At 46.0% G+C, this 24835-nt stretch overlaps 1 protein-coding gene across 3 annotated transcripts in view; it reads left to right on the forward strand.

Moving 5' to 3' along the window:
• Positions 1 to 24531, forward strand: part of dlgap4a (discs, large (Drosophila) homolog-associated protein 4a) — a 75052-nt gene extending 50521 nt beyond the window's left edge. The window contains exons 2-12 of one of the 3 annotated variants that reach the window (XM_035521526.1): positions 2546 to 2919; positions 3902 to 4810; positions 5079 to 5323; positions 8405 to 8555; positions 11344 to 11557; positions 17374 to 17765; positions 18520 to 18608; positions 19897 to 20324; positions 22220 to 22311; positions 23662 to 23814; positions 24042 to 24531. In XM_035521526.1, the coding sequence (XP_035377419.1) occupies positions 2617 to 2919; positions 3902 to 4810; positions 5079 to 5323; positions 8405 to 8555; positions 11344 to 11557; positions 17374 to 17765; positions 18520 to 18608; positions 19897 to 20324; positions 22220 to 22311; positions 23662 to 23814; positions 24042 to 24272 (3207 nt within the window). In that variant the 5' untranslated portion in view covers positions 2546 to 2616 and the 3' untranslated portion in view covers positions 24273 to 24531. Of the gene's footprint in view, positions 1 to 2545; positions 2920 to 3901; positions 4811 to 5078; positions 5324 to 8404; positions 8556 to 11343; positions 11558 to 12882; positions 13407 to 17373; positions 17766 to 18519; positions 18609 to 19896; positions 20325 to 22219; positions 22312 to 23661; positions 23815 to 24035 lie in introns of those variants that run through there. The other 2 variants (XM_027018064.2, XM_035521527.1) reach the window with 2 other exon arrangements.
• The last annotated feature ends 304 nt before the right edge of the window (positions 24532 to 24835 follow it).

Raw genomic sequence — 24835 nt, forward strand, 5'->3', positions numbered from 1 at the left:
TGTGTTGATTTGTGTACCGTGTGTGCAGAGTCAGAGGGGGCAACATTTCACTGCAATTTACGACCCAGCCGAGTGTAGCTCTCTTTTTTGCCTTCTGCCGTCGTGTCTTCGTTAACGCACAGGCCCCTTTGCTCCAGAAGCAGTGCTCCGGGCAACTGCTCCCCCCCACCTCTTCCTGCCGCTGCTTTGTTAAACACAGCCCTTAGACACATCTCAGGGCCCTTAATGATTTCTTAAGTCAGCCGCTCTGGCGTGGAAGCTCCAGGCGCCTCCGGGGAGGCCTGGGTTCTATATAAAACCCTGCCGCAGATGGTACGCCTCACTTCCTCCCTTCATTCGCCACGCGATACGGACATTGCCACAACATTTTAATGAGCTCCGGTACAGTTAAGAAGCCCCTCCACCACGTGGAGGTGCTTGAGGCAACTCTCTAGCCCCCCTTAGTGGTCACCTTGTCGACTGCAGGGCACATGGTAGCGGATGGAGTATATTGTCTGCAAAGCTAATTGTAGGACAGCCCACACTCCACAGGCAGATGGTCCAGCCTGCCTGGCCTGGACGACGCAGGGGGTCTAAACTGGACATGGAGTGAAAGAGGAGCTCCCTGTCAACTTGGGTCTTGGGGTTATCTGCCTAAACAGTTTGCTGGTGCATCAGGGTACATGTCAAGGTGCACATATAGTACAGGCACATATAGCAATGTTATCTCCATGTAGGTTGTATTTCAGAGACTAATATGTACCTGTTCAGTTTGTACAGTTGTTTCATCACAGAACCTCTATACAGAGGCAGTTTTTTAAAAAATGCTTTATCCTAAGGGCAATAATTCACTTTTAGAGTGATTACAAGTGATCAGATGCAAGCTGCTTGTAGAAGCGTCAGTGCAGTGCATTTATACTGCTTTTTTCTGTTGCTCATCAAAGCATTATTCTGGATTGGGAGTGAGCTTGTGAATAGTTAGGAAGAACAACAACAGCAAGTAGAATCATCTACACTTCAATTGCTACTCTGAAATACACTTCTTACTGTGCCAACAGCAACTGGTTAAAGATTCTGGAAAAGCTACCGATCCGCATTGTCCCTTTGTAATGAAGCTGCCACTCCATCAGCCATCAGCATCAGCAGACAGACTTGATCCATCCGCAGTGATGCCTTGTAGTAAGATAGTGGGAAGTTGGGCAACATAATACATTGGACAAATAAACATAATAGTTGGGACATAATAACTAAACGTGACATTCATGGATTTCTAAGAGTGCAACTAAAGCCAAAGATTCTGCTAAATCTCTGTCCAAATAAGTTTATTTGGAACATAGTCGCTCTCCCATCTGTAGTATTTACTTGAGTTCAAGGAGTCAAGGGCTTTGGTCCAGAGCTTCTGGGCTACGGCATGTTGTTGGTAATGACAGGGCTTTGCTGTTCCTGGATCAGCAGTGGAAACCGGGCCTCCCTGCTGATCAGGAGCCCTTGATCTAAAATGCATCCCTGAGGGGTTCGAAAAGGGCCTGAATTAAAACGAATCTGAAGAGGCCGAGACACAGAGATGCCAGAGCGATCGGCGAGAGGCCGTGGCTGCTGAAGAATGTAGCCGCAGCGGGAACCGCCGAAGTCGCCGTGATGAGGCGTTCTAACTCTCTGCTCCAGCGGCTGCCTTCGGGCCGCCCGGCTATGCCACGTCCCCCGGCGGAGCTGCAGCAGCAGTCAGGCGGAAAGACTGACGTCGCATGCCGAGTGTGGTAGTTTTTCTTTTTTTTTGGGGGGGGGGGGGGGGGAGTTGATCCGGAGGTTAGGCAGCTGCTAGCTGAATGTTAACAAGCCTCTCAGCCTCCCCGACGGCCCTATGAGTCATCCGGCTCGCGGAGCCGAACGGCTCCAGTCCCACCGAGGAAGCGCGGAGCAGCGGCGGCCGAGCGCGAGCGCTAGCTGTGCTTGGCATGCTAATGGCACGCTTTGTGCCTAGCGCAGAGAGAATGCCACTGATTTCATGAATGGGGTCCCGAGAGGCGGTGAGCACAGCTGGGGACAGGTTCCGACGCCACTGACAGCGTCGCGGGCGATTCGAGCCTTAAGATAAATGTCCCTCACTCATTCAGGAGGGGATGAATTACGGCTCAATAGGTAGCAAAAGACGGAGGAGAACAGGAAGCAGGGATATGAACCTCACTGGTGCAAGCTGTGAATGACATTCAGAAATACCATAGGCTGTGATTCTACACAGAGGCTAAAGTCTCTGGGAAAAAATGTGATGGAAGTATGAAAGTGTGATGCAAACATATAGAGAGTTGCTGGAGTTTCTGCTTTGGTGAAGTAAAATGTGACAAATGTGTTCTTTCAGTTCGTCAAAGATATATGTATGTCATAGGCCTTTCTGTATCTTGAGCTTACATATTTGAAAGAGTTTCCCAAATGTGTTGTATCAAACAGAGTATACCATAAGATAAATGAGGTCAAACTCTTATCGTGATGGTCCTGACTAGATCGGAACATTTTAATGCTTTTAAGGGCCTTTATTAGTTCCCTGACAATTTTTTTGTCTGTCCACTAGGGGGCAGCCTCCAGGGCTGTAGTTTCACACGAGTCGGGAACATGTTCTAGAGGAGAGACTGCATAGCAAAGATGAAAAGCTTAGGGGCCAACCGAAACCGCCACCTATCCGACTCGTGCGGTCCCGCGGCGGGTCCCCAAGAGCCGATATGCCCCCTGACCCCGGACCCCCACACCACATACCTGCTCACCCCCGCCATCAACCACTACGGCACCCTGGACCAGCATATGCACGCCTTCCCCCCGGCCAGCCCCATCGCACTGCAGCCTGACTGCCTGCTGCCACTCAGTGCCCAGCTGACCAATAGCAGCGCCTTTCCGCACTTCCAGTTCCCTGCCCAGCCACAGGTAGGGCTCTTGTCAGAGTTCGCATGGGTTAAACATCTGTTAAAAGTGTCAGAAATACCAAACTGATACATAAAATTTACTGTCAGTATATTTTAGCTTTTTAACTACCTTTCTGTAAGATGTCTTCATTTGTGTGTTGAACTGTTTTTGATGTATTATTCCTTGCTTTTTGATGCATTATTCCACATTAGTCTGGCATTCTTGCATTGCTAAAATCTTTCAGGTTTTCTTAGGGTTGAATGATGATTCAAATCAGTATTAAGATGACTGTTCAGTTCCCCTAAAACACTTACAATGCGATATACAAAGGTGATTTTTCAATCTCCAAAAGGACACTACAACTTGCTAGCATCTTTATTCACTAAACTGTACTACGCGGAACCTTATTTTGCTCTCTGCTAGACTTTTGGTAACGGAATAGTCGCATTAACTGTATAGGCTATATAGGCTGCAGCCTAGCTTCACTAGCACAGGGGGACTCACATCTAATAAAAGGTTTCGATCACTTTTTTGGCATTTACTCTACCTGTATTCATGCTATCTGAGATAGCTCTTACGTTTTCTGTTTCATTCATCATTTCATCTAAATATTCTTAGCATTGCTAGGCTATAGTCCTGTTCAGACCGCATGCTTCTTCTTTTTGTTCTTTGTTTTCCTGTTGCATCAGACTTGGTGTAGGTGTAATATTTTACTGACCTATTCATTATGCTTCCACCATTTTTATTTTACATATTTAAAATATACATTTAAAGGGGGTCCCAGTTTTTTTATAGCCTACGGCCACAACAGGGCTTCATCCAGCCCTGGATTGTCATGACGATTAGAACTATGATTACAGCAGTGGCTCCAGACCACTCCTCCCGACCCACACATACCTGACCAGTTGATCTGGTTGGGGCTGAAATGAAATGAACACTGTAGCGTGTATGACCCTGAGGACAGGGTCAGTAGTGCTTAGGGTTGGTAGATTAGTGGTGAGTGGTGTGAGTTTGTACCTCGTTCCTCCAGCAGCAGGGTTGCTTGATTCAGCCAGGCAGTCGCCCGAGCCCCCTCACCACCTCTATGCCCATGGGCATGGGCCTGGGCCTGGGCCTGGCAGCACCGCCCATGATTAGCAGCGGCACGGCGACCATCTCGTCAGCGGCGGCGGCCAAGATGAACCGTCTCCCGGCGAGCCTGCTGGACCAGCTGGAGCGGCACCTGCCGCTGCAGCGTGACGGCTTCAGCACGCTGCAGTTCCACCGGCGCAGCCGCGGCGCCAAGCAGCGCAGCGAGAGCCCCGGCCGCATCCGCAACCTGGTGCACTCCGTGCAGCGGCTCTTCACCAAGGCCCCAGCAGGCGAGGGCTCCGCGGGCAAAGGCGGCCCCGGCGGCGGGCAGGGCGCAGACGGTGGCAGGGTGGCGTGGCGCAGCAAGAGCAAGGACCGCGCCAAGACGGAGGGTGCCAAGCGCCGGGCGCGGCCCAACCTCTCTGGGTTCTGGAGCTCGGACGACACGCTGGAGGATGAGGCGGGAAGCCCGCCGATGGCCGGGCAGGTGGCCGTCGCCTACCGCAACCCGCTCACCATGATGACGCTGGGCCGAGCAGTGTCGGACAGCCAGGCTGTGGCGCGGCCAAATGTGCAGGGCTACAACACCATCGCCACCCACTCGCTCAGGACGTCCCAGAGCAGCGGGGACCTGAAGCCCCAGGCTGTGGCAGCCATGGCGGGAGTGGCGGCAGCAGGAATGGGAGCAGGGACGGTGCCCCCTGCTGGAGGGCAGCAAGGGGATGGCACGGTGGTGAAAAGGGGATCATGGTCCACGCTCACACTCACCCAGGCCAGACAGGTGGTGCAGAAGGGCACCGCCACATTGAACCGGACACTGCTCAAATCCAAGTCCTCCCACCAGGACCTGACCTGCAACTTCCTACAGGTAATGTGCGTGTGTGTGTGTGTGTGTGTGTGTGTTATGTGAGACTGAGCAAGAGAGAGAGTGATGGAGGCATTGCCCAAGGTTGACTCAAACTGTAAAATGGAGGTCTAGAGGAAATCATTAAAAAAATGACTTATCTTCCCACTGAATTAAATTACATTAAGAGGAGTTAGGAGTTAATCATCATTAATGGATGCTTATTTCCCTGTGGAGCCATAGGGAGCAGAGCAGTGAGAATGATAGGAACTGTTCCCTGCTGTTTTCCCAGGTGCCTCTGGGGGACATGAGCGGGACGCTGGGTAAGGGGGGCGGCGGGGGGCCTGGGGACATCCCATGCCGGAGGATGCGCAGCGGCAGCTACGTCAAAGCCATGGCGGAAACAGAGGACAGCGACGAGTCCGAGGGCCCCCCCTCGCCAAAACCCTCGCCCAAAACGGCCGCACGCCGCCAGAGCTACCTGAAAGCCACGCAGCAATCCCTCAGCGAGCAGCAACCACTCCCTCCACCTCGCAAGTGAGTGACGCAAACACACACACACACACACACACACGCGCACACACACACACACACACACACAGACACACAGACACACACACACACACACACACACACAGACACACACACACACACACACACACACACACACACACACACACTCATACACACACACACACACACACACACACACACAAAACATTCCCTCAGTGAGCAGCAGCCGCCCCTTCCACCTCGCAAGTGAGTGACGCAAACACACACACACACGCACACACACACACACACACACACACACACACACACAACATTCCCTCAGCGAGCAGCAGCCGCCCCCTCCACCTCGCAAATGAGCGAAGACGGTGGTAAACACACACACACACACAGACAACTTTGCCCTCCGAAGAAGAGTGTTTCTCCTGTTGCAACTCGAACGTTAATTAGCTTCCTTGCATGTACTGAATCAGGCATGTAAGGGTGGGTTCTGCTAAAGCTATAAAACATTGGGTTTTGATAGTGTTTTTACAACACAAGTTGTTAGTCCATGACTGGCTGGGGGAAAAAAGAAAAATGTTCTTTTTTTCATGAGAAGCTGCGTTTTTATGCATTCTGTTCAGTTCCAGTATGTTATTAAAAATCCTGTACACATTGCTTCTAGGACAGGACAGATATTGTTTATGAGCACTGTCACTGCATCTGTTTGGTGCACTCCGCTTAGTACAAAGTAAAACGTCTGTAGGGTTCCCTTTGGTGTCTGAGCTTAATTAGCTGTTGAACAAACACAAGGGGAAGTACCTCTCCAAAAGCAATACTATCTCACAGTTGCATTTTGTCTTACTTTTTAACCTTTTTAACCCAAACAACGTTAGACACTAATTAGACTTACTGTTTTTAGCTATGTATGACCAGCACACAGCACTGTCTTGACATGTTGGGTACACCTTCCCTGTGGCGTGCCTGTATTGAGATTTCAAAAAAACAGTTGCTGCCCAAGGATGTCTAGAGCTTGATGCCAAACACCAGACAATCTCAAGACTCTTGGCATCTCACAATACAATCGGGCGCGTTGTGGAGAGAGGACCACAGGATGGTGAAGGAGGTGCTGGATTAGACCTTTAGGGTTGTGGAAACCACAATGCTTTCACCATAGGAATAAAAGATTTTATATCATTTGCTCCTCCTGAACTGAACAGCAAACAGCAACGATAAGCTCTGTCAGCCAAGGTGCCTTTTAAATGTGCACGCATCTTGTCGTGCTATAAGTATTTCCTTGACATTACCTCTATCACACAAGTAATTGAATATCCTCAAATGAAGATGAGTGGACTGGAACCCGTGATGAACCAAAGCTAAATTCAAGCAAACAACAATTTTATGCTGTGAACCACTGGGTAATACTGGACAGTAAACAGAGCATGAGTTGGCAGGTCAGGAACTGGTATGTTTGAACACTGTTAGGATTTAGTTCAATCATAGATGGCTATTCTTTCTTTCTTTCTTTAGAACATTAATTACAATGGGTACTATAGCACAATGTGTGAAAACTGTATTTGTTCATACTCTTAATCGTCTTGCTGCTAGCTGTCTGGGTCAGAAATTGTCTTCATTTATGCTAAAACGGGTTTACTCCACTCCTCTGCTTTTCCAAAAAGAACTCCATTTCAGTACCAGATGGACAATCTTAAAGGTAAAAAAATCCAACAGTCCTCTGATGGCTCAACTGAGGCAGGCATAAAACGGAGGGTTATTTCAGGTCATTTCAATAACCTTACCAGAAAATATATTCAGCTCTAAAGCACAGTACTAGACCCAGTCTCTAGAATGCATCAATCTCCTTGCGGTTCTCCGTGTTCTTGTTTAACGGTCCACCTTTTCCCCCAACTGCCCCTGCCCTCACCCCTCCTTTATGCTGGCAGAGCCCACTCCTGCGCATGATGTGGGCCCCTCTGCATAGCACCCACTCTGTGCAGCACTTGGGAAGGTTAGCGCCATGGAAAACCCCCGCCCACGCAAGCACTACCCATCAACCGAAGCCGCCGAGGCCATAACTCCGTCCTGACTCCAGAGGACGTGGCCTCACCATGGGTTCACCCAATGCTCTCTTGCACCTCCACCTAACTCTCCAAGCCTGTCTGAGCTCCCTCTTCCTTAAGTGACTCTAAATTGAATGAGACTGAAGAAAACGTGACTGGCATTTTGGTGTGAAATGGTCTGCAGCCAGTGGTTGAGTTTTGCTTTAATTGGCTATAATTTGAGGAAGCGACTTTGATTTAAAATTAGAGCAGATCTTCAAAACTCAACAAATGATTAGGGCATAGGAATGATCTTGTTGTTGCCACCTACTTCTAGCTATAGCAGTGAAGGTTAGGCAAAGAATGGAAGGGACATGGGAGAGGTTCTGATTGAGGTCCCATTTTTGGGATTGAGATGACTCATCCAACTTACCCATACACCCTTACGCTCTCGCCATGATCACCTAAAGCACTTTCTAGAGGTCTTCCTGAGCCCTTTCCGATCCAGACCAGACCACGGTCTTTTAGCCTAGTCCACTAACCCCCACATTTCCCTAGTGAAGCACAGCTATTAACCCCTCACAAACTGGGCAGAGGAAAACATCATGAGATGACTCACTGAGCGCGAACTAAACACTGTAGATGTGACTTCAGAGTCGCTCAGACAGGGAAGAGCTCCTCTGCACTGTGGTCATGTGCACCTGCCTCTCACTATTACACACACATGTGCATGTGCATTGAACTTCAAGACAAGTCTGAATTTGCTGCTTCTGTAGTGCCACTTATTGGTACGGCAAAGCCCTGGCCTGTCAACGCTACACGATCGTCTGCTCACTACTCACTCCGCTGGTACACATAATCCCACTCCTGAGGCAGGAGTAATGTTCTTTCAGCAATTACTGCTGTGGGCTTTGTATAATCCAGTCTAATGTCTGAGATGCAATTTATTGCCTCTGCTCTTGTTAAGATATGAGAATTTCTCATGCTTCCAGACAAGCCGGCAGGTGAGTGGCTCCTCCAGGAGTGACCAAAGCTCTCTCTCCGCTCTTCCTCCCCATCCTTCCTCCTCCTCTTTCCTTGCTTACCCCAGCTGTTTGCCATCTCTGCGTGAGCTCTCCACCAACCGCAGCCTGGATAACCTGGACTGTTTGGTGGGTCACAGTGATGCCCAGCGCTGGGAGCCAGAGGGGAGGTTTGGGCAAAGCTGTTCCACCTTGGGCCGAAGCTCTGGCATCAGCCAGGTCAGCTCTTTCTCTTTCTCACTCTTTCTCCTTTCATCTCTCTCTCTCTCCCTCGCTTTCTCTCACTCATCCCCAGTACTAGTTTTTGCTTTTTGTCTCATGCTGCTTTGCTTGACACTTCCATGATAATTTCACCTTCCAAAATCTAAAAATTGGGTGTGATACTTCTGTGAAAATGTGTGTTTAAATATGTGTTTACTATGTGAGATATGTGAAATATATCTGAGTTAATTAAATGGTAGTTATATTTCAATGTAAATTTGGAAGAAAAAAATGCAGTTCATGTCCATTCTCCTACCACTTGCTACATTTTAAATCAGTGTAATGAAGCCATGTCTTCTGGGTCAAAAGAGTGAGTCAGTGTACCATAAAATGTCTGCTAAACTCTTGCTTTAAATTTATTTGCCTAAATGTTACTGGTGCATTTTTCCAATTATGAGACAATGAGGCTTGAATGTTCCAGAAAAACACAGATGTGTGCATGTCTAGCTGTTTTTGGTTTCATGAGAAATTTTGAGAGAGAGAGAGAGAGAGAGAGAGAGAGAGAGAGAGAGAGAGAGAGAGAGAGAGAGAGAGAGAGAGAGAGCGCACTGGGTAAAATCACCTAACTGCTTCCTTTCATGTGCTCATCATACCCTAGTCTTTGGAGATGCAGAATGTCCCCCAGCAGTTTTGTTTAAAAACAAACAAACAAACCATATATTGAAACTCTATTCCAGGCGATAAGGCAATTTACACTTGGGATCAGATCCAGAGAATTCAGTTTTACATTTTTTAAAAGAATCTTTTATTTCATGTTTTGGCACAATTCTATAAGTCATATTGTTTAGCTTTTCTTCTCCATGACACGATCTGGGCTACTTTGTTGTACGACTGTTGGAAAGGTGGAAATGGCTGAGGTGAGGTGTATGCTTTCAAGCCAGGATTTAGGAAGCACCCACACACAAGCGAACTAAGAATTGACTCCATTTGGAGCTAGACATTTCACAGTTTCCTGCAATGGCTTGCATTTCTGCTGCGTGGATTTTTGAGATCAGTCTCAGAATTTGCTGTTGGAGACAGTGGGGATACCGTTTCTTCCAGTGACCCTCAGCTTAAAGTAACCAATATTTGCTTCTGGATTTACTTTTAATTAAAAGACCCGATCTTCGCACACACACAAAAAAGTGGAGTAAAATAACAGCACCTCTCCCATTCTATCCCAGTGTCTTTGGATGAGTGGCCTGCTGGTTGCACAAATGAAAATGTCTATTATTTTGCTGAGGCTGAATCCCTGTGCGTAGAGTGTCTGCTGCAGCAAAAAAAACCAAAAAAACCCAGTAGGCTCCAAGACAGTTTGAACAGTCATGTTGCCACCTATCTGCAATCAGATTTGGTAGTGATATGTGAGGTTCAGGGAGGGTGGCGACCTGCTCAGATCAGACCTGATTCACAAATTCACCTACTCAGATAAGACCTGGTTCTCCTTCACCTGGTCAGATCAGACCTGATTCTCCCCTTCACCTGATGAGGTGCTACCCTGATGCAGCCTTTAGATAAAATGGCTGGAATACCAAAGGAATGTGGTGTAGGCTGAAACTGAAAAGATCGGTCCACAGGCTTTAAGGAAAAGATTATAGGTCTTTTAAATGTTAGATGATTAGATATGTCAGAAAAGAAAGAGAAGATTTGACTGTGTGTCTGCACAAACGTCCAGCAACATGACTTCTCTCTCTTCTTGTCAGGTAGAGTACCTTAGTACTGTACTCTAGACTCTGTCCTGGACTTCAGGGAGCAGTCAGGGGTTGATCTTGCTGTTGACCAGCACTCAAACAAACAGCCTTGATAAATGAATACCTCTGTAAATCTTTTGTGTTGACTGGTATCAAGTACCTAAAGCTGTAGACAGGGAAATCAACATGTTCATCAATGTCTTAATAATGTAAATGAAACTACATATGATATAAGAATTTATTCATTCAGACCACATACTTGTCTGTTGGTAGTAACTAATAATGAGGGAGAAAATTATATCTTTGGAAAATTTTGCCTTTGAAATGAATAGGAAATCGGTCTCATTTGCTATTTTAAAAAATTGGATTTTTTAAAATACCTAAATTATTATTTTCATACATTTTTACCTGAGTAGTCAATCCACCATTTTGCAGTGCATTCATACATGTTCAGCGATGCATAGAACTGGAAAAAATCGGATGCTGACAAAAATCGCGGTATGGCAAGAAAATTTGCTTGCTCGGCACGTCAAGTAACATATAAAAGTACCTGCTAAATAAATACTAAATCATGCAAGTGGCAAACGTAGCTAGCTTTTTTTTTTTTTTTTTTAAGTTACCAAATCTACTGTATTGTAGGCCTACCAATAATGTGTGTATACTTAGTAACCCTCGATAGGACTGTTCAATGTCGAATCAAAATTATATTCAACTTAAGTTTTTCTGCTCTAGGTAAATGTTAATTACTGCATTGGTGTAATTGGATTCGGTTTTCAGTATAGTCTGAATAAAACGTCACCTCTCCGCATTGGAAATAGAAAGACATATCAAGTTCTTACATTTTTCTGCGTGCTAATATTTTTGATGTCAGGAACGCCAGTGCTTCTTGGCAAAGCTTACTGTAGAACTCTAAATGAGTCGTCAAAACACATAGCATTTCCCAAACTGCTCCGGTGTTGGTCTCTGAATCCATCAATCATTACCGTCTGCATACGCATGCCCCGCCCCCGACGCAGAATAAGCCGTCGCTGCGTTCCGCGCTGCAGTCCCGCCTCAGCTTGTGCGTCTCGACGCAGGTGGACCAGCAGGGCTTCCTGTGCTCCATGACCTGCGGCCAAGTAGAGTCCCAGGCGGTGGAGGCGCTGGACCTGCCCACGCCCTCCTGCTTCCGGTCGCGCAGCCACAGCTACCTGCGCGCCATCCAGGCCGGCTGTTCGCAGGATGACGACACCGCCTCCGTGGACTCGGACGATCCCCTACCCCCGCCCCCAGCTCCCCGCCACACCTACGGCGGCTCTCGCAGTAAGTCTCTCCTTCACCTAATACTTGCTCTGGCATAGGATTTGCTTTGGGTGATTGTGAATGAAAAAATAATGATTGTGATTGTGAATGAAAAAATAATGAAAACATTTGAAAGGCCCTCTAACCTGCTTTTTGTGGTGGGCACCCAGAATTTTGTGCTTTGGCAATGGTGATGAGGAACCAGATGTTTGAGAATTGAATTAAGCCATTTGAGGATTTAATTAATAGTGCTACATCACTATTAATCATGGGGGTCATTAACTAACTAATACAAATAGTTTTAAATATTAAGAACCATTAGATAATACATACAGAGAATGGAAACCTGTTGCTAGTAGAAAATGCTGCCATGTGCCATGTGAGAATGTCTGGAAAATTCCCTGATCCACATCTGATCTTTTCATTTTACATGTTGAATAATTCTGATTAATGATTGAACAAACGTATGCTACTGACCTTTGTATAATGTTAGTACCTTTGCCAAACTACTGTTTTATGACCCAAACAGCCTCATGACATTATGGTGAGCAGATTAGATGCTCTTGTCTTAGTTAAATGTGCTAGCTTCACTACCATTTTTGCTCCCTTTTCTCTGTGTGTGTGCCCATTTGGCTGGTCATCCCAAAGCCACTCTGGGGGAATTAAATGGGTCCCTGGGACTGGATTGATTGATTTTTCTTTCCTTACACACCAGCAGCCATGTGAAACTGAGATCCTGATGAACAGACATGACAGATGCCATTGTGAGCAGTTAGACGTTTTTGAACATCTCTAATGTGCTCTGACCAACTGAGCTTATTTGGTATCTTTCTCTGTCTCTCTTGCTTATATGCTACACATTCACACGGTGACCAACATTCTGGTGGACAAGCTGAGATGGGTGTTTAGGAGCTTAAAAGCTTAATGTTCACAAAAAGGCTATTAGAAGAAACTCCTTCTCAATTGTCTGTATCTCTAAAAATACCAAAGCTGAAACCTAGCAACATCTGAACTCATGGCCAGGTTTAAGAAGAATTCAGTAATAGCCTAATAATAAGATGAATTCAGGCTGTTACCTCACACCAAACTAGCTGCAAGCTTAAAATGAGTAATATAGAGTACGTCTGTGTTCACCTTCCAAAACGTGATTTAATCGCTATGTTATCGATCTGTCAAGTTTGTTTCTGTTCACTGACGAAAACCCTTTCTAATTTTCAGTGACACCTAACGACGGTGCGTGGATAAACTGTGAGGTGCATTGACATGTGGGCAAACAAATAACAACAAAAAAATCAGTGAGATGAATATCTTTTTATGCCTGACTGGTTCGTCTGACAATTATGCCAGTCGGTCTGACAGCTGATCGCGAATTGTCGTTCAAAACGTCCGCTCGGATCAAGGCCGTTATTCCGCGGTCATGTGGTGGGCCACTGCCCTTCTCGGCCCTGTTCATTGGTGGAGAGCGGCAGCGCAGGTCCGCTGCGCGAGCGGCCGAGGGCCCGTGTTATTGTGACGCAGGTCAAGCGCGTGAGGAGTCGGCTCGTTTCAATTCGGCCGCGCCGCGTCCAACGGCTAACGAAGCCCAATAGTGTGGAGGCGCCCAAACGTCTCGAAAACGGCGCACTCCAATCACGTCTGTTGAAACGGATTATCGGATCCTTTTCTCCTAGCGACGTGGAGAGTCGAATGCTGGAAAAGCACTGGTTTGGAAGCCTTGAGAAATAACAATACGAATAAGGGAAAAATAAAAAAAAGACCCTTTTTTTCACGGATATCGGAGTTGTAATGCAACATGATGGGGTCACTCGATCGTCGCTGATCACCTCGTATTACCGAGAAAAGGATCCACGGTTTCACGGTAATCCTAGCTAATTGTTCGACGCGAGCTTGCGAAAAGTCTCCCAGCCGTGCATCAGCGTTGTGTGTTGCTCCCCAACCGCCAGCTGCGTTGCCTCAGCCTCGCCGCTAGCCAGCCAGGCTGATTCGGCGAGTGATGTGTTTGATGACAGTGTATCGCTGGCTTCTTAAAGCTAACGTGAGCTAGAAAAGTGGCGCTGCTGGGTATGGCTTTCCTCAATGCTGCAAATGGGTTTTTATTCTGTTAGTTAGCTAGTGTTGACGTCTAGAGAACGTTTTCTCATTATTAGCTAGCTAGCTGGTCAACAACCAGTTATTAATTTAGCTAACCCTAGCGAAAGCTAGCTAGCAGACCAGAGCGTCTTGGTTCTCACTTCGATAACTATCTTGGCTAAGAGGGTTCGATAGATAACGCTAGATAACACTAGCTACTCACCCAAGCAGCTAGCTGGCTCCCTTTCATTTTGTGACAAAAGTAAGCGTCTAGTTAGCTTAACTAAGAAACTGCCCATGTACTATACAAACGTAGCTAGCTATGTTACTTAACCCTAGTAAAGCATAATATTGCTGGTTTATTATTCGGTCTGGATTACTTACGCATAATTATCTGTTAATAACATTAGCTAGCTAGCTGTAATCAATAAACTTCGTACGTAGTTAATGGCCACGATAGACCTTTAAAAGTTAACGCTTAGGGGTTACGCTAAAGCATAGTAATAGGTAGTAGGTAGCTATCTTAAATATGAAACTAGTAATTCTCCTTGCTGAGATTAGTTGGACAGTTGTCCTTTTCGCAAAGTTAGCTAGCTACAGTGAATGTTTAAAGCATCCACCAAAGCGAAGTAGTTACTACGGGCAACGGGGCTAATGAACCTGACACTTTTTAAAGTATAGGCGAACAAAGTGAACTTTAGCAAGTAGGTGGCTAGCTAACGTTAAGTTGCATGAGAAAATGAATGACTTGGCTAGCTGCAGTACCAACGTAGCTGTCATGTTCAGTCACTTGAGCTGCACTGGTATAAGGTTTGCTAACCAACTTGGATGTCTGGTAGCTAGCTGTGTGATCTTTATATTGTTCAGATCTATGACTATATGTCGTTATGTCGTTTTGTTATAGTTATGAAATGAAATAAGCAAGTAATGTATCAGTTTGTTGTACGAATTGGCTTGTGAAGAATACTCTAGCGTAGTAACTATACAGTATTGGGTGAAGAATGCTTAAATACACTAAATCTTGTTTCTGGAAAAAAAAAAAAACTTGCCATGGTATGTTAGAAAGATTTCCAGTGAATGTACCCCCCCCCCTCTCTGCCGCCACCCCCCTCCCCCCATCTGTTGTGGAGATGGAATTTAAGTCGCTGTGGTGCATTCAAGCTAAACTGGTTGAATGCACTCACACACACACCCTTCAAGAGTATGTGTAATACTTGTACAAATCTGAACAAATAATAATAGGATCCTCTAAGACAGTCTTGGTCAACCATCAGCTCCAGTCCACACAAGCTCGTCAGTCAGTGCTTAAAGGACTTGGTGGTTAGGCATGCACCTGGGCTGAATCATGCATTTTAAACGAGGGAAGAAACTAGGTCTGAATTCCTCAAAAGCATTGTAACATAAAGATCATCATTAAATGGTAGAATATCAAACCAAATGCACACTCTCTCATTTAAGATGATCTTATTCCTATGAAACAGCAGCCTGTATAGGCTTGTGGTTCTTCATGACTGTTGCAGCCAATCCCTGATGAGAATTCAGATTCTGTAGAAGTGTCTAATTGTATCTTAACTATGATGATTCTTAAGTTGACAGATGTTTTTAAATTATAATTGTTTAATCTAGTCTAATTGTCTCATTTTCAGCTGTCTAGCTACGAATGTCCCTGGACGCATTTGTTTCTCCTTTTGAATCAAATGGGCCACAATCAGATTGGTTCCAGCCCAGTACTAACTTGCCTTCCTGATACAGTGTTTTGTATTGTATATTATTACTTGCATCTCTCTGATATTTGGCCTCTACAGTAATAGCTATCCTGCAAAAACATTTGATTTGATGGGACTATATTCAAGGTAGGTCCTAAAGTAGATCTTCACCTATTCATTGTCGGCATGACTTAGCAATGACTCAGATAATTCAAGGAGAGGGCATTCTAAGATCCTTGAGGAAATGGAGGTACTCCAGTAGTCTATTTTGGTAATGTTATATTGGACTCCTGAGAGAAATCCCTCCCCCTAACTCTGGACTTTCCTTGGTGCATCCCAGTCTGACCGCAACCCTGTCCCCATGCCGCTCCTCCCTGTTGGACATGGCTGATCTGGCACATGGCCCTCCAGGCCTGGCAACTTAGTCAGCTGCTGATAACCTGGTGTTGAACATCTGCTGGGAATAAGCCCTTACTCTCCTGCAGTGAGAGCAGACCACACTGCCATCTTGTTTTGCTGGCCAGGCCCAGTGTAGACCTTAGGCTGCCTGACACCAGAGCAATAGTCCAAGCATTTGCCGTTGGTGTAGATGAACTTGCCCAGTTTTTCCCCCCCTGCAAGTATCAATACAGCTGTAAAATATAATCTTTATACTGTAAACACAGGCTGATCTTCCTCATGAAACATTAGGCCTATGTTGTTAGCTGTTTTCTTCAGGGAATCAGACATTTTTAATTATGGCAGCGCCTCCCCGAGACTTAATGGCTTAATGCCAGAGTGTACAAACTTTTTTTTTTTTTAAATTAAGTCTTTTATGTTACCATAGTGCCTTTGACGATGAATCTGAGGACTGCTTGTTAGCTCATCCGTTTGGTCCATGCCAGTTTTTTATTACATGGCTATTACTCTTGGTGGAGGTATTGTCTTCCTAACCTGGTCTACCTGTTTGTCATCCTGGTAAGATGATAGCCTGCGTGGCGGTGCTTTCACTTGGACTAAGGCGTTCTGCAGGGTCCTCTTGCTATCTTGTTTTTGGCAAGATTGCAGTTGTAACCAGTTGAATCATATATAGCTCTGTGTATGTCTATCAGCTGTAATATTCTCTTGTGATTGCCGATATTTATTCAATTTCCATATTTATTCCTTTTTAATATATGCCCGTTTTCCGCTCAACTTTGAACTATATAAACTCCACCAAGACGAACAAGATACGCGTGTATCTGCAGTTCCGCTCATACACGTTCTAATGTGCAAGTAGCCACATTCGCGTTGTCTTGGCATGTTGACGGAGGCTTCTTGCCGAGTGGATATGTCGAGCACGAACTATAACCCCCACTTTTCTGTTTAATTAATCCTTTCAAACCGCTAGTGGGATTTTACATGAGGTAGTGTGCCAAGTCATACTTCAGATCTTTTAACTACGATCCGGGAAGCACTACACGCCACGCCTGTTCACTTTCCCATAGCGTGCACGCATGTCAGGCATGCGAGCTGTTTGGAGGCGTGGAGAGGGTTTAAATGCCCGCCTTTGTTTCGCGCGTTGGCGCTGCTCCTAGAGTGCGGCCTGTCGCGTCTGTTGAGTGGCGCGTGAGACATTGTTTCTCACACTGTCGGGTCCGTGGCGGAAGACTGGAAGAGTCTGTTCATATGCTGTTGTTGCTCCAGGCGCCGTTTCATTGAATGATGTGGTAGCATTGTTATCAGAACAGAACTCTTTATTGTGTGTTAAACAAGGAGGAAGACAGCTAGCCTGCTTCTCTTGTTAAAAATTAACAGAAATCTCACTTCAAAAGAACATATCTTTCAGAGTAGTTTAAAATGGTATTAGGATGTCAAATGTTTGGCTATATAGTGGCGGAAGAAAAAAGACCTTGTCTTTACTTTACATACAGTATTGTTCTGTTGCCTAACTTTGTGCTACCTGAGGTTTAATACCTTGGTATTCTTTTAATAGCCCATGCTGAGTTCAGGAATGCCATTAAAAATGTTGTAGTGCTGACATGTTTGTTTGTTTTTGCCTCTCCCCGTCCCATGTCCCTTTATGTCTAGTCTGTAAGAAGACTCCGCCCCCAGTTCCTCCACGCATCAAGCCCCTCATAGCACTGAATGTTCAGAGCAGCACCGAGTCTGCTCAGGACACCTACCTGGACAACCAGGACAAGCGCGACGAGGCCAACAGCCAGTCAGGACGCAGCAACTCCTCAGACAGCGTCACCAGCTCAAGGACGGGAAGCTTAGCCAAGGGCGCCAAGCGGCCGCCCCTGCTGCCCCAGGCCCCGATTCCTGCCCCGCGGGAACCACCCTTGCCCCTGCCCAGTGCCAGGGTGAGCAGCCCCCCTCTTCCCTCCCCAGCTCCCGAGACTCCGCCCATAAGCATCACTCTCGTGACAGACGAACCCCAAGCTGCTCCCAGGCGAAAACTTTCATCTATCGGTATCCAGGTGTGTGTGTGTGTGTGTGTGCGCGCGCGCATCACGTTTTAACTCCCACATTCCTTCTCATTCTGTCACTTGGCCCCCTGGTTAGTTACATAATTTTGAAAATACATACTGCAAAGCAAACACTCATCATGCCTGAAGAAATAGTGTGCAATAAATTCAGCTGTGAATTGCTGCTATTATGCAAATCTCCATCTGATCATTTGACCTTTTAAAATAAAATTAAAAATCTAAAATACAAATTGTCTTTGTAGCTGTTTATTTTTTATATACTAAATGGGTCCAAACAACAGTGGATTAGTTGTGGAGGTTTTCTTCTGACAGCAATGGCATGCACCTTGCTGCATTTAAGCAAATCAGCTGCCTGCAAATAGCTTGTACTCCACATAGCTTCTGTCATTAGGCTGGTGCATCTTAAACTGGCAGCAACTGTAGCTCTGTGTGTTTGTGTGCGTGTTTCCCTGGGGACAGAGAGCCAGTATAGTTGTGGGTTTTTTGTTTTATTTATTTTAAAGTAGCTTATTAACCCTGTTTTTGTCATATTTTCAGAATCTGGACTTTATCCCACATTTTTAAACCTATTGTTTTAGTGTTTTTAAGAAGCTCTGCAAAGAAATTGTATTGACACTTGGGATCCAATTACAACTTTGCTATTTACACCACCAGTCGTGGATTCATAAAAATAGTGCCAGTCGGGTTGCCGGTATTGGCCATAGTTCCAGTGTGACGGCTAGTGTGTATGCTGTGTTCCTGACAGGTGGACTGTGTGCAGCCTGTGCTGAGGGAGGAGCAGACCCCCACAACAAGGTTCCAGTCCATTGGCGTGCAAGTGGAGGACGGCAGGCCGTAAGTCCCCAGGCCCTTCCATCGGCACCTTCTCCTCTTTGATGTCCGCGTCATCCTCGCTTGTCCTGGTTCTGGTACATCGGCTCTGATGTGTGCGCTTTGAGCATTGTGATTGGTCACGCTGCCCCAGAATTTAACAACCTAGCAGTAGCATTCGCAGCAGGGTGATCACTGATATCATAGTCACAGAAGAGACCGTTTTTGCTGGGGGGTGGTGGGAAAATTGAGGTTATTTCAGTGGCTGAGGGTGAAAACACAAATGATTTTTACAGCACGCAAATATTTGTGACTGGGCTGAGTCCCTTGCTTTCACTCCACATGCCTCTGTGGGCACCGGGCAGGAGTGTGTTGGCACGCTGCTCTGAACATCAACCCCAGTATCCTGATCAGCTGAGGTTTTTAGCAGGTGTGGAGGTCTTTTCCTTCAACTATTTACTGTGCTCCTGAAAAAAGAAGAAAAAATCTAAAGCAGTCATTTTAAGGGATTTTTTTTTTCCCTGTGCACCTCCTTCCTGGAGCCATTGGCAAATACCTTCTTGTTGCCCAAATGGCATGTGCAAACATATTTGTCACGCATGGCACAGCGCGATAACCAGCACAGTTTGTTCAGTCCCCGCTCCGTGCCGATGGGGAGGAGCCGAAAGCACACTGTAATGGCACTATTATGAAGAAATAATCAAATTCTGTGGGTCAGCTCATCGACTTCCCGTTCTCTCTGGCACTACATATATCCATATTTCTCTCTCTCCCTTTTATCTCGCCTCTCGTCCCTAGAATTACATGTGTCCTTCCAATACCGTTTTTCTTTTTTTCTTAAAACACCCCCCATCTTCTGCTCTTTCACTTCCTCTTAGATAACTTAACTTTAATTCTTTCACTATAAGGTTCTAGGGCACTGCTCCTTCCACCTTTCTGATTTGGGATTATTTCCCCTATATGTCAGTAAGATGTCAGGATTGTTGCATACCCTGACTGGCGAAACTGACTCAAATAAAATCAGATGGATGATTTCAGCTGGTGCTTTTGAAGAGTAATGGAATGTTATGACAGACATGCCTGACTTGGCCTCATCTTTCATGTAGATTCATGCTATTGGAATGAGCAGACTTCTCTTCGAATGGGAATGTTTTTTCTTTCAAGTTGCTACTTTGGTCTGGAAGAATTCGTCTCTGTTTTAAAATTGCAATGGGAGGTTCAGGATATTTAAAACGGACTCCTGTCCGCGACTCCGGTTCATCCCGTGCCGTTTGATGTGCCTTAAGCCTGCTGTTCCGTCCCTGTCTTCCAGACTCAGCCGCTACAGCAGTATGGCGTCCCGACAGGAGACGACTGAGGTGGAGTCTCAAGACCAGGCAGACGGCAAGTCGGCACAGGATGGCACCACCGGCTGTGGCACACAGACGCCAGGCTCGCCAGAGCGCGGCCAGCGCACACCAAACCCCTTGAAAGCTGCTGCCACCCGCTCCGTATCAGGCTCCATTCCAGAGAGCCTTGACCCGGCGCTGGACCCGTCCTCGCTGCCCCCTCCAGACCCTTCGCTCCAGATTGGTGGGAGTGGGAGCTTGAATGGGGCGGCGGAGCAGACTAGAACTCCAGCAGCGTGCCTCAGGGATGGCCACTGGTTCCTCAAACTTCTACAAGCTGAGACTGGCCGCATGGAGGCCTGGTGCCAGCAGATGGAGCAAGAGGGCAAAGAGAAGCAGCTCTCAGAAGAGGGTGAGGAGCAGTAGTTTAGCTCAGCGATGCATATGTCAGCCCTGCAGATCCACATAGAGCTCCAGAACTGGGATTGAGAACTGCTACAATTGCACTATAATGGCTAAAGTGAAGACTTTCCAAAAAACATCTTGTTGATGCTTGGATTTTTTGATTGATTGTTTAAAATCTGTTGTTTTAACAACGTGTAAGAGTGGTTCTCAGTTCTAAGTCCTGTGATTTTAGGTAGCACAATCAACTCAAAGCTCTCTCCTGTTACACTTAGTCATACATCTTGTGTATCAATCTTATTTCCAGATAGGGATTGTTCACATATAAATGCAACTGTAAATGCACACAAGATGCATTTAAAACAGATTTAATTCCGGTTACTCAGACCACTTCAGGAGGTAGACCCTGTTTTATATTTGGTTGTTTCATGCATCTTGAGGATTTTATCCTGATGGGGGGGAAAAATTTTAATGCACACGTTTAAAATGGATTTAAACCCAGTCACTGGGACACTTACAAATGCTCTGTGCAGCATTTGAAAACCAAAACCCCTCATGTCATGTCACACGATGTAACCATCCAGGAACTACCTCAAAGTGGAAAAGCCAAAGTTGCTGTCTTAGAAAAATGAAAAACAAATTTGCAATTTTCTAAGCGTCTGTCATTCTTGTTGCAACAAGAAAAGAGGCGCAACATAGGAAGTTGGTTGTCAGCTGGTATAAGTAGACTTGCAGTTATTGTGCTAAATGGCAATTAGATTTCACCTAGGCTAACTGGAGATACATTTGTTTATATGCAGTATAAATGCATGTGGTTTAAATTTCATCACAATACAATCCAGGTACAAGAAGCATGAAGCAACCAAGTATAAACAGGGTCAGAGTGTAACTGCATGTGGTTAAAATTGTATCAGGATTCAATCCAGATACAAGTTGCATGAAGTGACCAGGTGTGAACGGGGTCAAAGTGAGTAGAGGCTTTTTTATTACTATTACTATTTTAATTATTATTAAAAACCCATTTCAGAGTATGAGTGGGTTTGCTTAATATGTCCTTACACTACCTAAATGACCCTTACCAAATTACTTGGAGAACATTTTTAAATAATTGTTTTTAATGAAATCTAAATGAGATGAAATCCAATTCTGGATTACATTAGAATTAAATCTCACACACAGACGTTGCCCAGTCCAGGGCCTTGCCAGTGGCCCTTAACTCTAATTGATAGCTTCACTGCCCGGGCTTAATTAGGTTCCCTCAAACCCAGTCCAGCCCTAGACGGACGTCCTCATACATCCTTATTTTCCTTGAGCTCCCTTCCTGCTGGAACACTTTGGTAAGAGGGCCATGAAATATACCGCTTACCTTTCATCGAAGAGCATCCTGCTAGGGTTAAGACTGGCGTTTAATCACGGCCGCTGCTATTCACAGGGCCATATAAAAGCCAGAATAAGGAATGAGATCAGACTCTAATGATCAGATTCATTGCATGGCATTAATTAGACATGTCTTTCTACAGGCTCCTATTCCTGGGTTCTGCCAGCCTTTGATTAAGCCCACTCGAGCTTTTAAGGATGGGCTTGGACATTAAAACACCTCGTACAAAGGAGTCAGTGCAGGGCTCTATGAGTGGGGGTCGAGCCCAGGCCTATATTGCACTCAGTCGTAGTGTATTGTTCATAGTAACGTTGAATTTAAATTTGTGAAAATTGTTTACACTAGACTTGATGTGAGATTCGGAAACAAGTCCAGTGCGTTTCATGGCAACCAGATTGGCAGCGCAGCATCTTCTCCCCCATAAATGATAGTTTAAATCTCTCCTGAGCTCAAGTCTCTTTTATCCTGTGTGTGTATGTGTGTGTGTGTGTATGTATATATATGTGTGTGTGTGCGTGTGTGTGTAGTACTGGGGAAGATCCGCAGTGCGGTAGGCAGTGCTCAGTTGCTCATGTCTCAGAAGTTCCAGCAGTTCCGAGGCCTGTGTGAGCAGAACCTGGTGAGTTCCAGAACTCCCCTTTAAAGAAGAGCTGAAATTAGAGTTGACCTCTTTCACCTTGTTAGTTCATGTTCCTGGTCTTATTGTCTACAATGCATCAGTATCATGAATAGACCAAATTCTTGTTTTTGCGAGATATTTTCACTCAAATGCCTACTTCTGTAACATCTCTTTCTTTTTGGCAATGCCACCAAGGTGGGGGCAGTGGGGGGTCAAATAATGGCATGCTTTCACAATCCAGTCAAATCCTGATGGATGAACTCAAGTGCTGCCCTTGCCCCAGTATCCTCTTTCTCTCAGAAATATATCAGATTGGAATACATTGTGTTACAATTTCCATTTCACATTGTATTTAACATGTACACAAAGTAGACTGGCCAAATGGGAAAGAGATACTACAGGCACAATAATTTGAATTCTGAAGAGCTTTAATATATTAAAATGGCACCGATGGCAGATTCTAAATGCAAAGCTCTGGCCTTACATTGAACTCCTTTATGTAAGTTGTCTTTGGGCTATACATTGTACCATTCTCTGTGTGGTATGTTTATCGTTGTTATTCTATTTCACTATTCTTCTTTATTTCATTATTCTTCGCTTAATGTTATCCAAAAAACCCACTTTCTCTGTCATAATAAGATTATTTAAACCTGCAACCAAACCACAGAACCATGAGGTTAATAGCAAAAGGGTTCAATGTCTGGAAATGGAGTCCGCTTCAGTACTTGTGTTTAAGCTGGTTGATGCTGCCCTCCAGTGGTCCATGTGTGCATAGCAAAATTAAATATACAGCTTGAGCAGAAATACTTGTTGGCGGTGAAGTTAGTCAGTCAAATTAGCATTATGTCAAATAATGCTATAACAGTTTCATTTTCTGTTTATAGCCTGTATTAATTAAGCAAAACAAAAAATGAGGGGGGAAAAAGCTTTTGTTTGAATTTGTAGTGTTGCTTGCTTGGGTGCAAAAATGCATTACAGTCTAAGATCAGGTCAGAGCTCACCTAAAGCCTGGGCAGAGAGTAGTGGCAAATTTACAGCCAATGTTTTATTCATAGGACCACTGGTGGGCCCTCTTGCTGGAGGAATGAAGGCTTCTTCTCAGGCTTTTCTTGAATTGGTCTGCTGATCTTGGCTGCTTGTATGAATGTATCCCTAATATCATAGGACCCAATGCAGACTTTACTGACTTTACTGTCTGACTTTTACTGATTTTGTGCGCGTGTGTGTGCGTGCGCGTTCGTGCGCGCGCGTGTGTGTGTGTGCGTGCGCGTTTGTGTGCGCGCGCGTGTGTGTGTGTGTGTGTGTGTGTGGGTGGGTATGGGGTGTGTATGATCCGTCTGATTACGGCAGGACACGGATGCCCAGCCGCGGCCCACTGCGCAGGACCTGGCTGGTTTCTGGGACCTGCTGCAGCTCTCCATAGAGGACATCAGCATGAAGTTCGACGAGCTGCACCTGCTCAAGTCCAATGCCTGGAACCTGCCAGAGGACAGCAGCAAAAAGGTACACACACCACCTCCCATTAGAGTGTGTGTGTGTGTCAGTCAGGATGGCACACGGTGCCATGAACTTATGGCACACAATGATGGGTTGGGGCAGGCAGTCTATTTTGTAAGACGATATACAACCTTGTTCCAACCTACTACACTTCCTGACTTTTGTCAGGACAGGTACCTTTTAAGGGGGAGGTGAGTGTTTGCTCATCAATGCATGTTTGTGCTCAGGAGAAGGAGGACAAGAAGCAACCGTCGGTGCAGACGCCGAAGAAAGTGGCGAAGGCCAAGTCGCCCGCCGCCAAGGAGAAGAGCAGTGGCGAGCCGAGCGCCGCCGACAAGCAGCGTCAGGAGGCCAGGAAGCGGCTGATGGCAGCCAAGCGCGCTGTGTCTGAGCGGCAGAACTCGGCCACGGAGAGCGCCGACAGCATCGAGATCTACGTGCCTGAGGCCCAGACTCGGCTCTGAGAGAGCCTCCGCGCACACACACACACACACACGCACGCACGCACGCGCGCGCGCGCGTCCGCCCCTGCGTCTGCCTCTTTGCGACAGAAACGCAGGCTCCCACACAGGTGTCCCAGCGGCTCTACCAACACAAGCAAGGAGATGATTAAAGACATGGAGCACAGCAAAAAAAAGAATATTAATAAGATTTTTTTTTTAAAGCAAACTGCTTTAAAGCACGGGGCACTCCCGTGTGACGGATGCCACAGAAGAGCCCCCCCCACCCACCCACCACCACCACAGATCATTTGTTGCTGTTGCTATTCCTGTAATAAGTATTATTGGGGGCTGTAATTATCTCATGGGATATATTGAGACTTCAGTCTGTAAATTGTGTTAATATCTTGGGTGAGGCTCCGCCCCTCACCGGTGTGTGTGTGTGTGTGTGTGTGTGTGTGTGTGTGTGTGTGCGCGTGTGCGTGCGCATGCGTGTGTGCTTAAAGAATCCTACACCCTTTGGTCACTCCACCAAACTCAAGCTGACCCCAAACGCTACACTCCCAGAGGCCATCTTGAATTACCCA

This window comes from Electrophorus electricus, chromosome 22 (assembly GCF_013358815.1).
Source record: "Electrophorus electricus isolate fEleEle1 chromosome 22, fEleEle1.pri, whole genome shotgun sequence".
NCBI lineage: Eukaryota > Metazoa > Chordata > Actinopteri > Gymnotiformes > Gymnotidae > Electrophorus > Electrophorus electricus.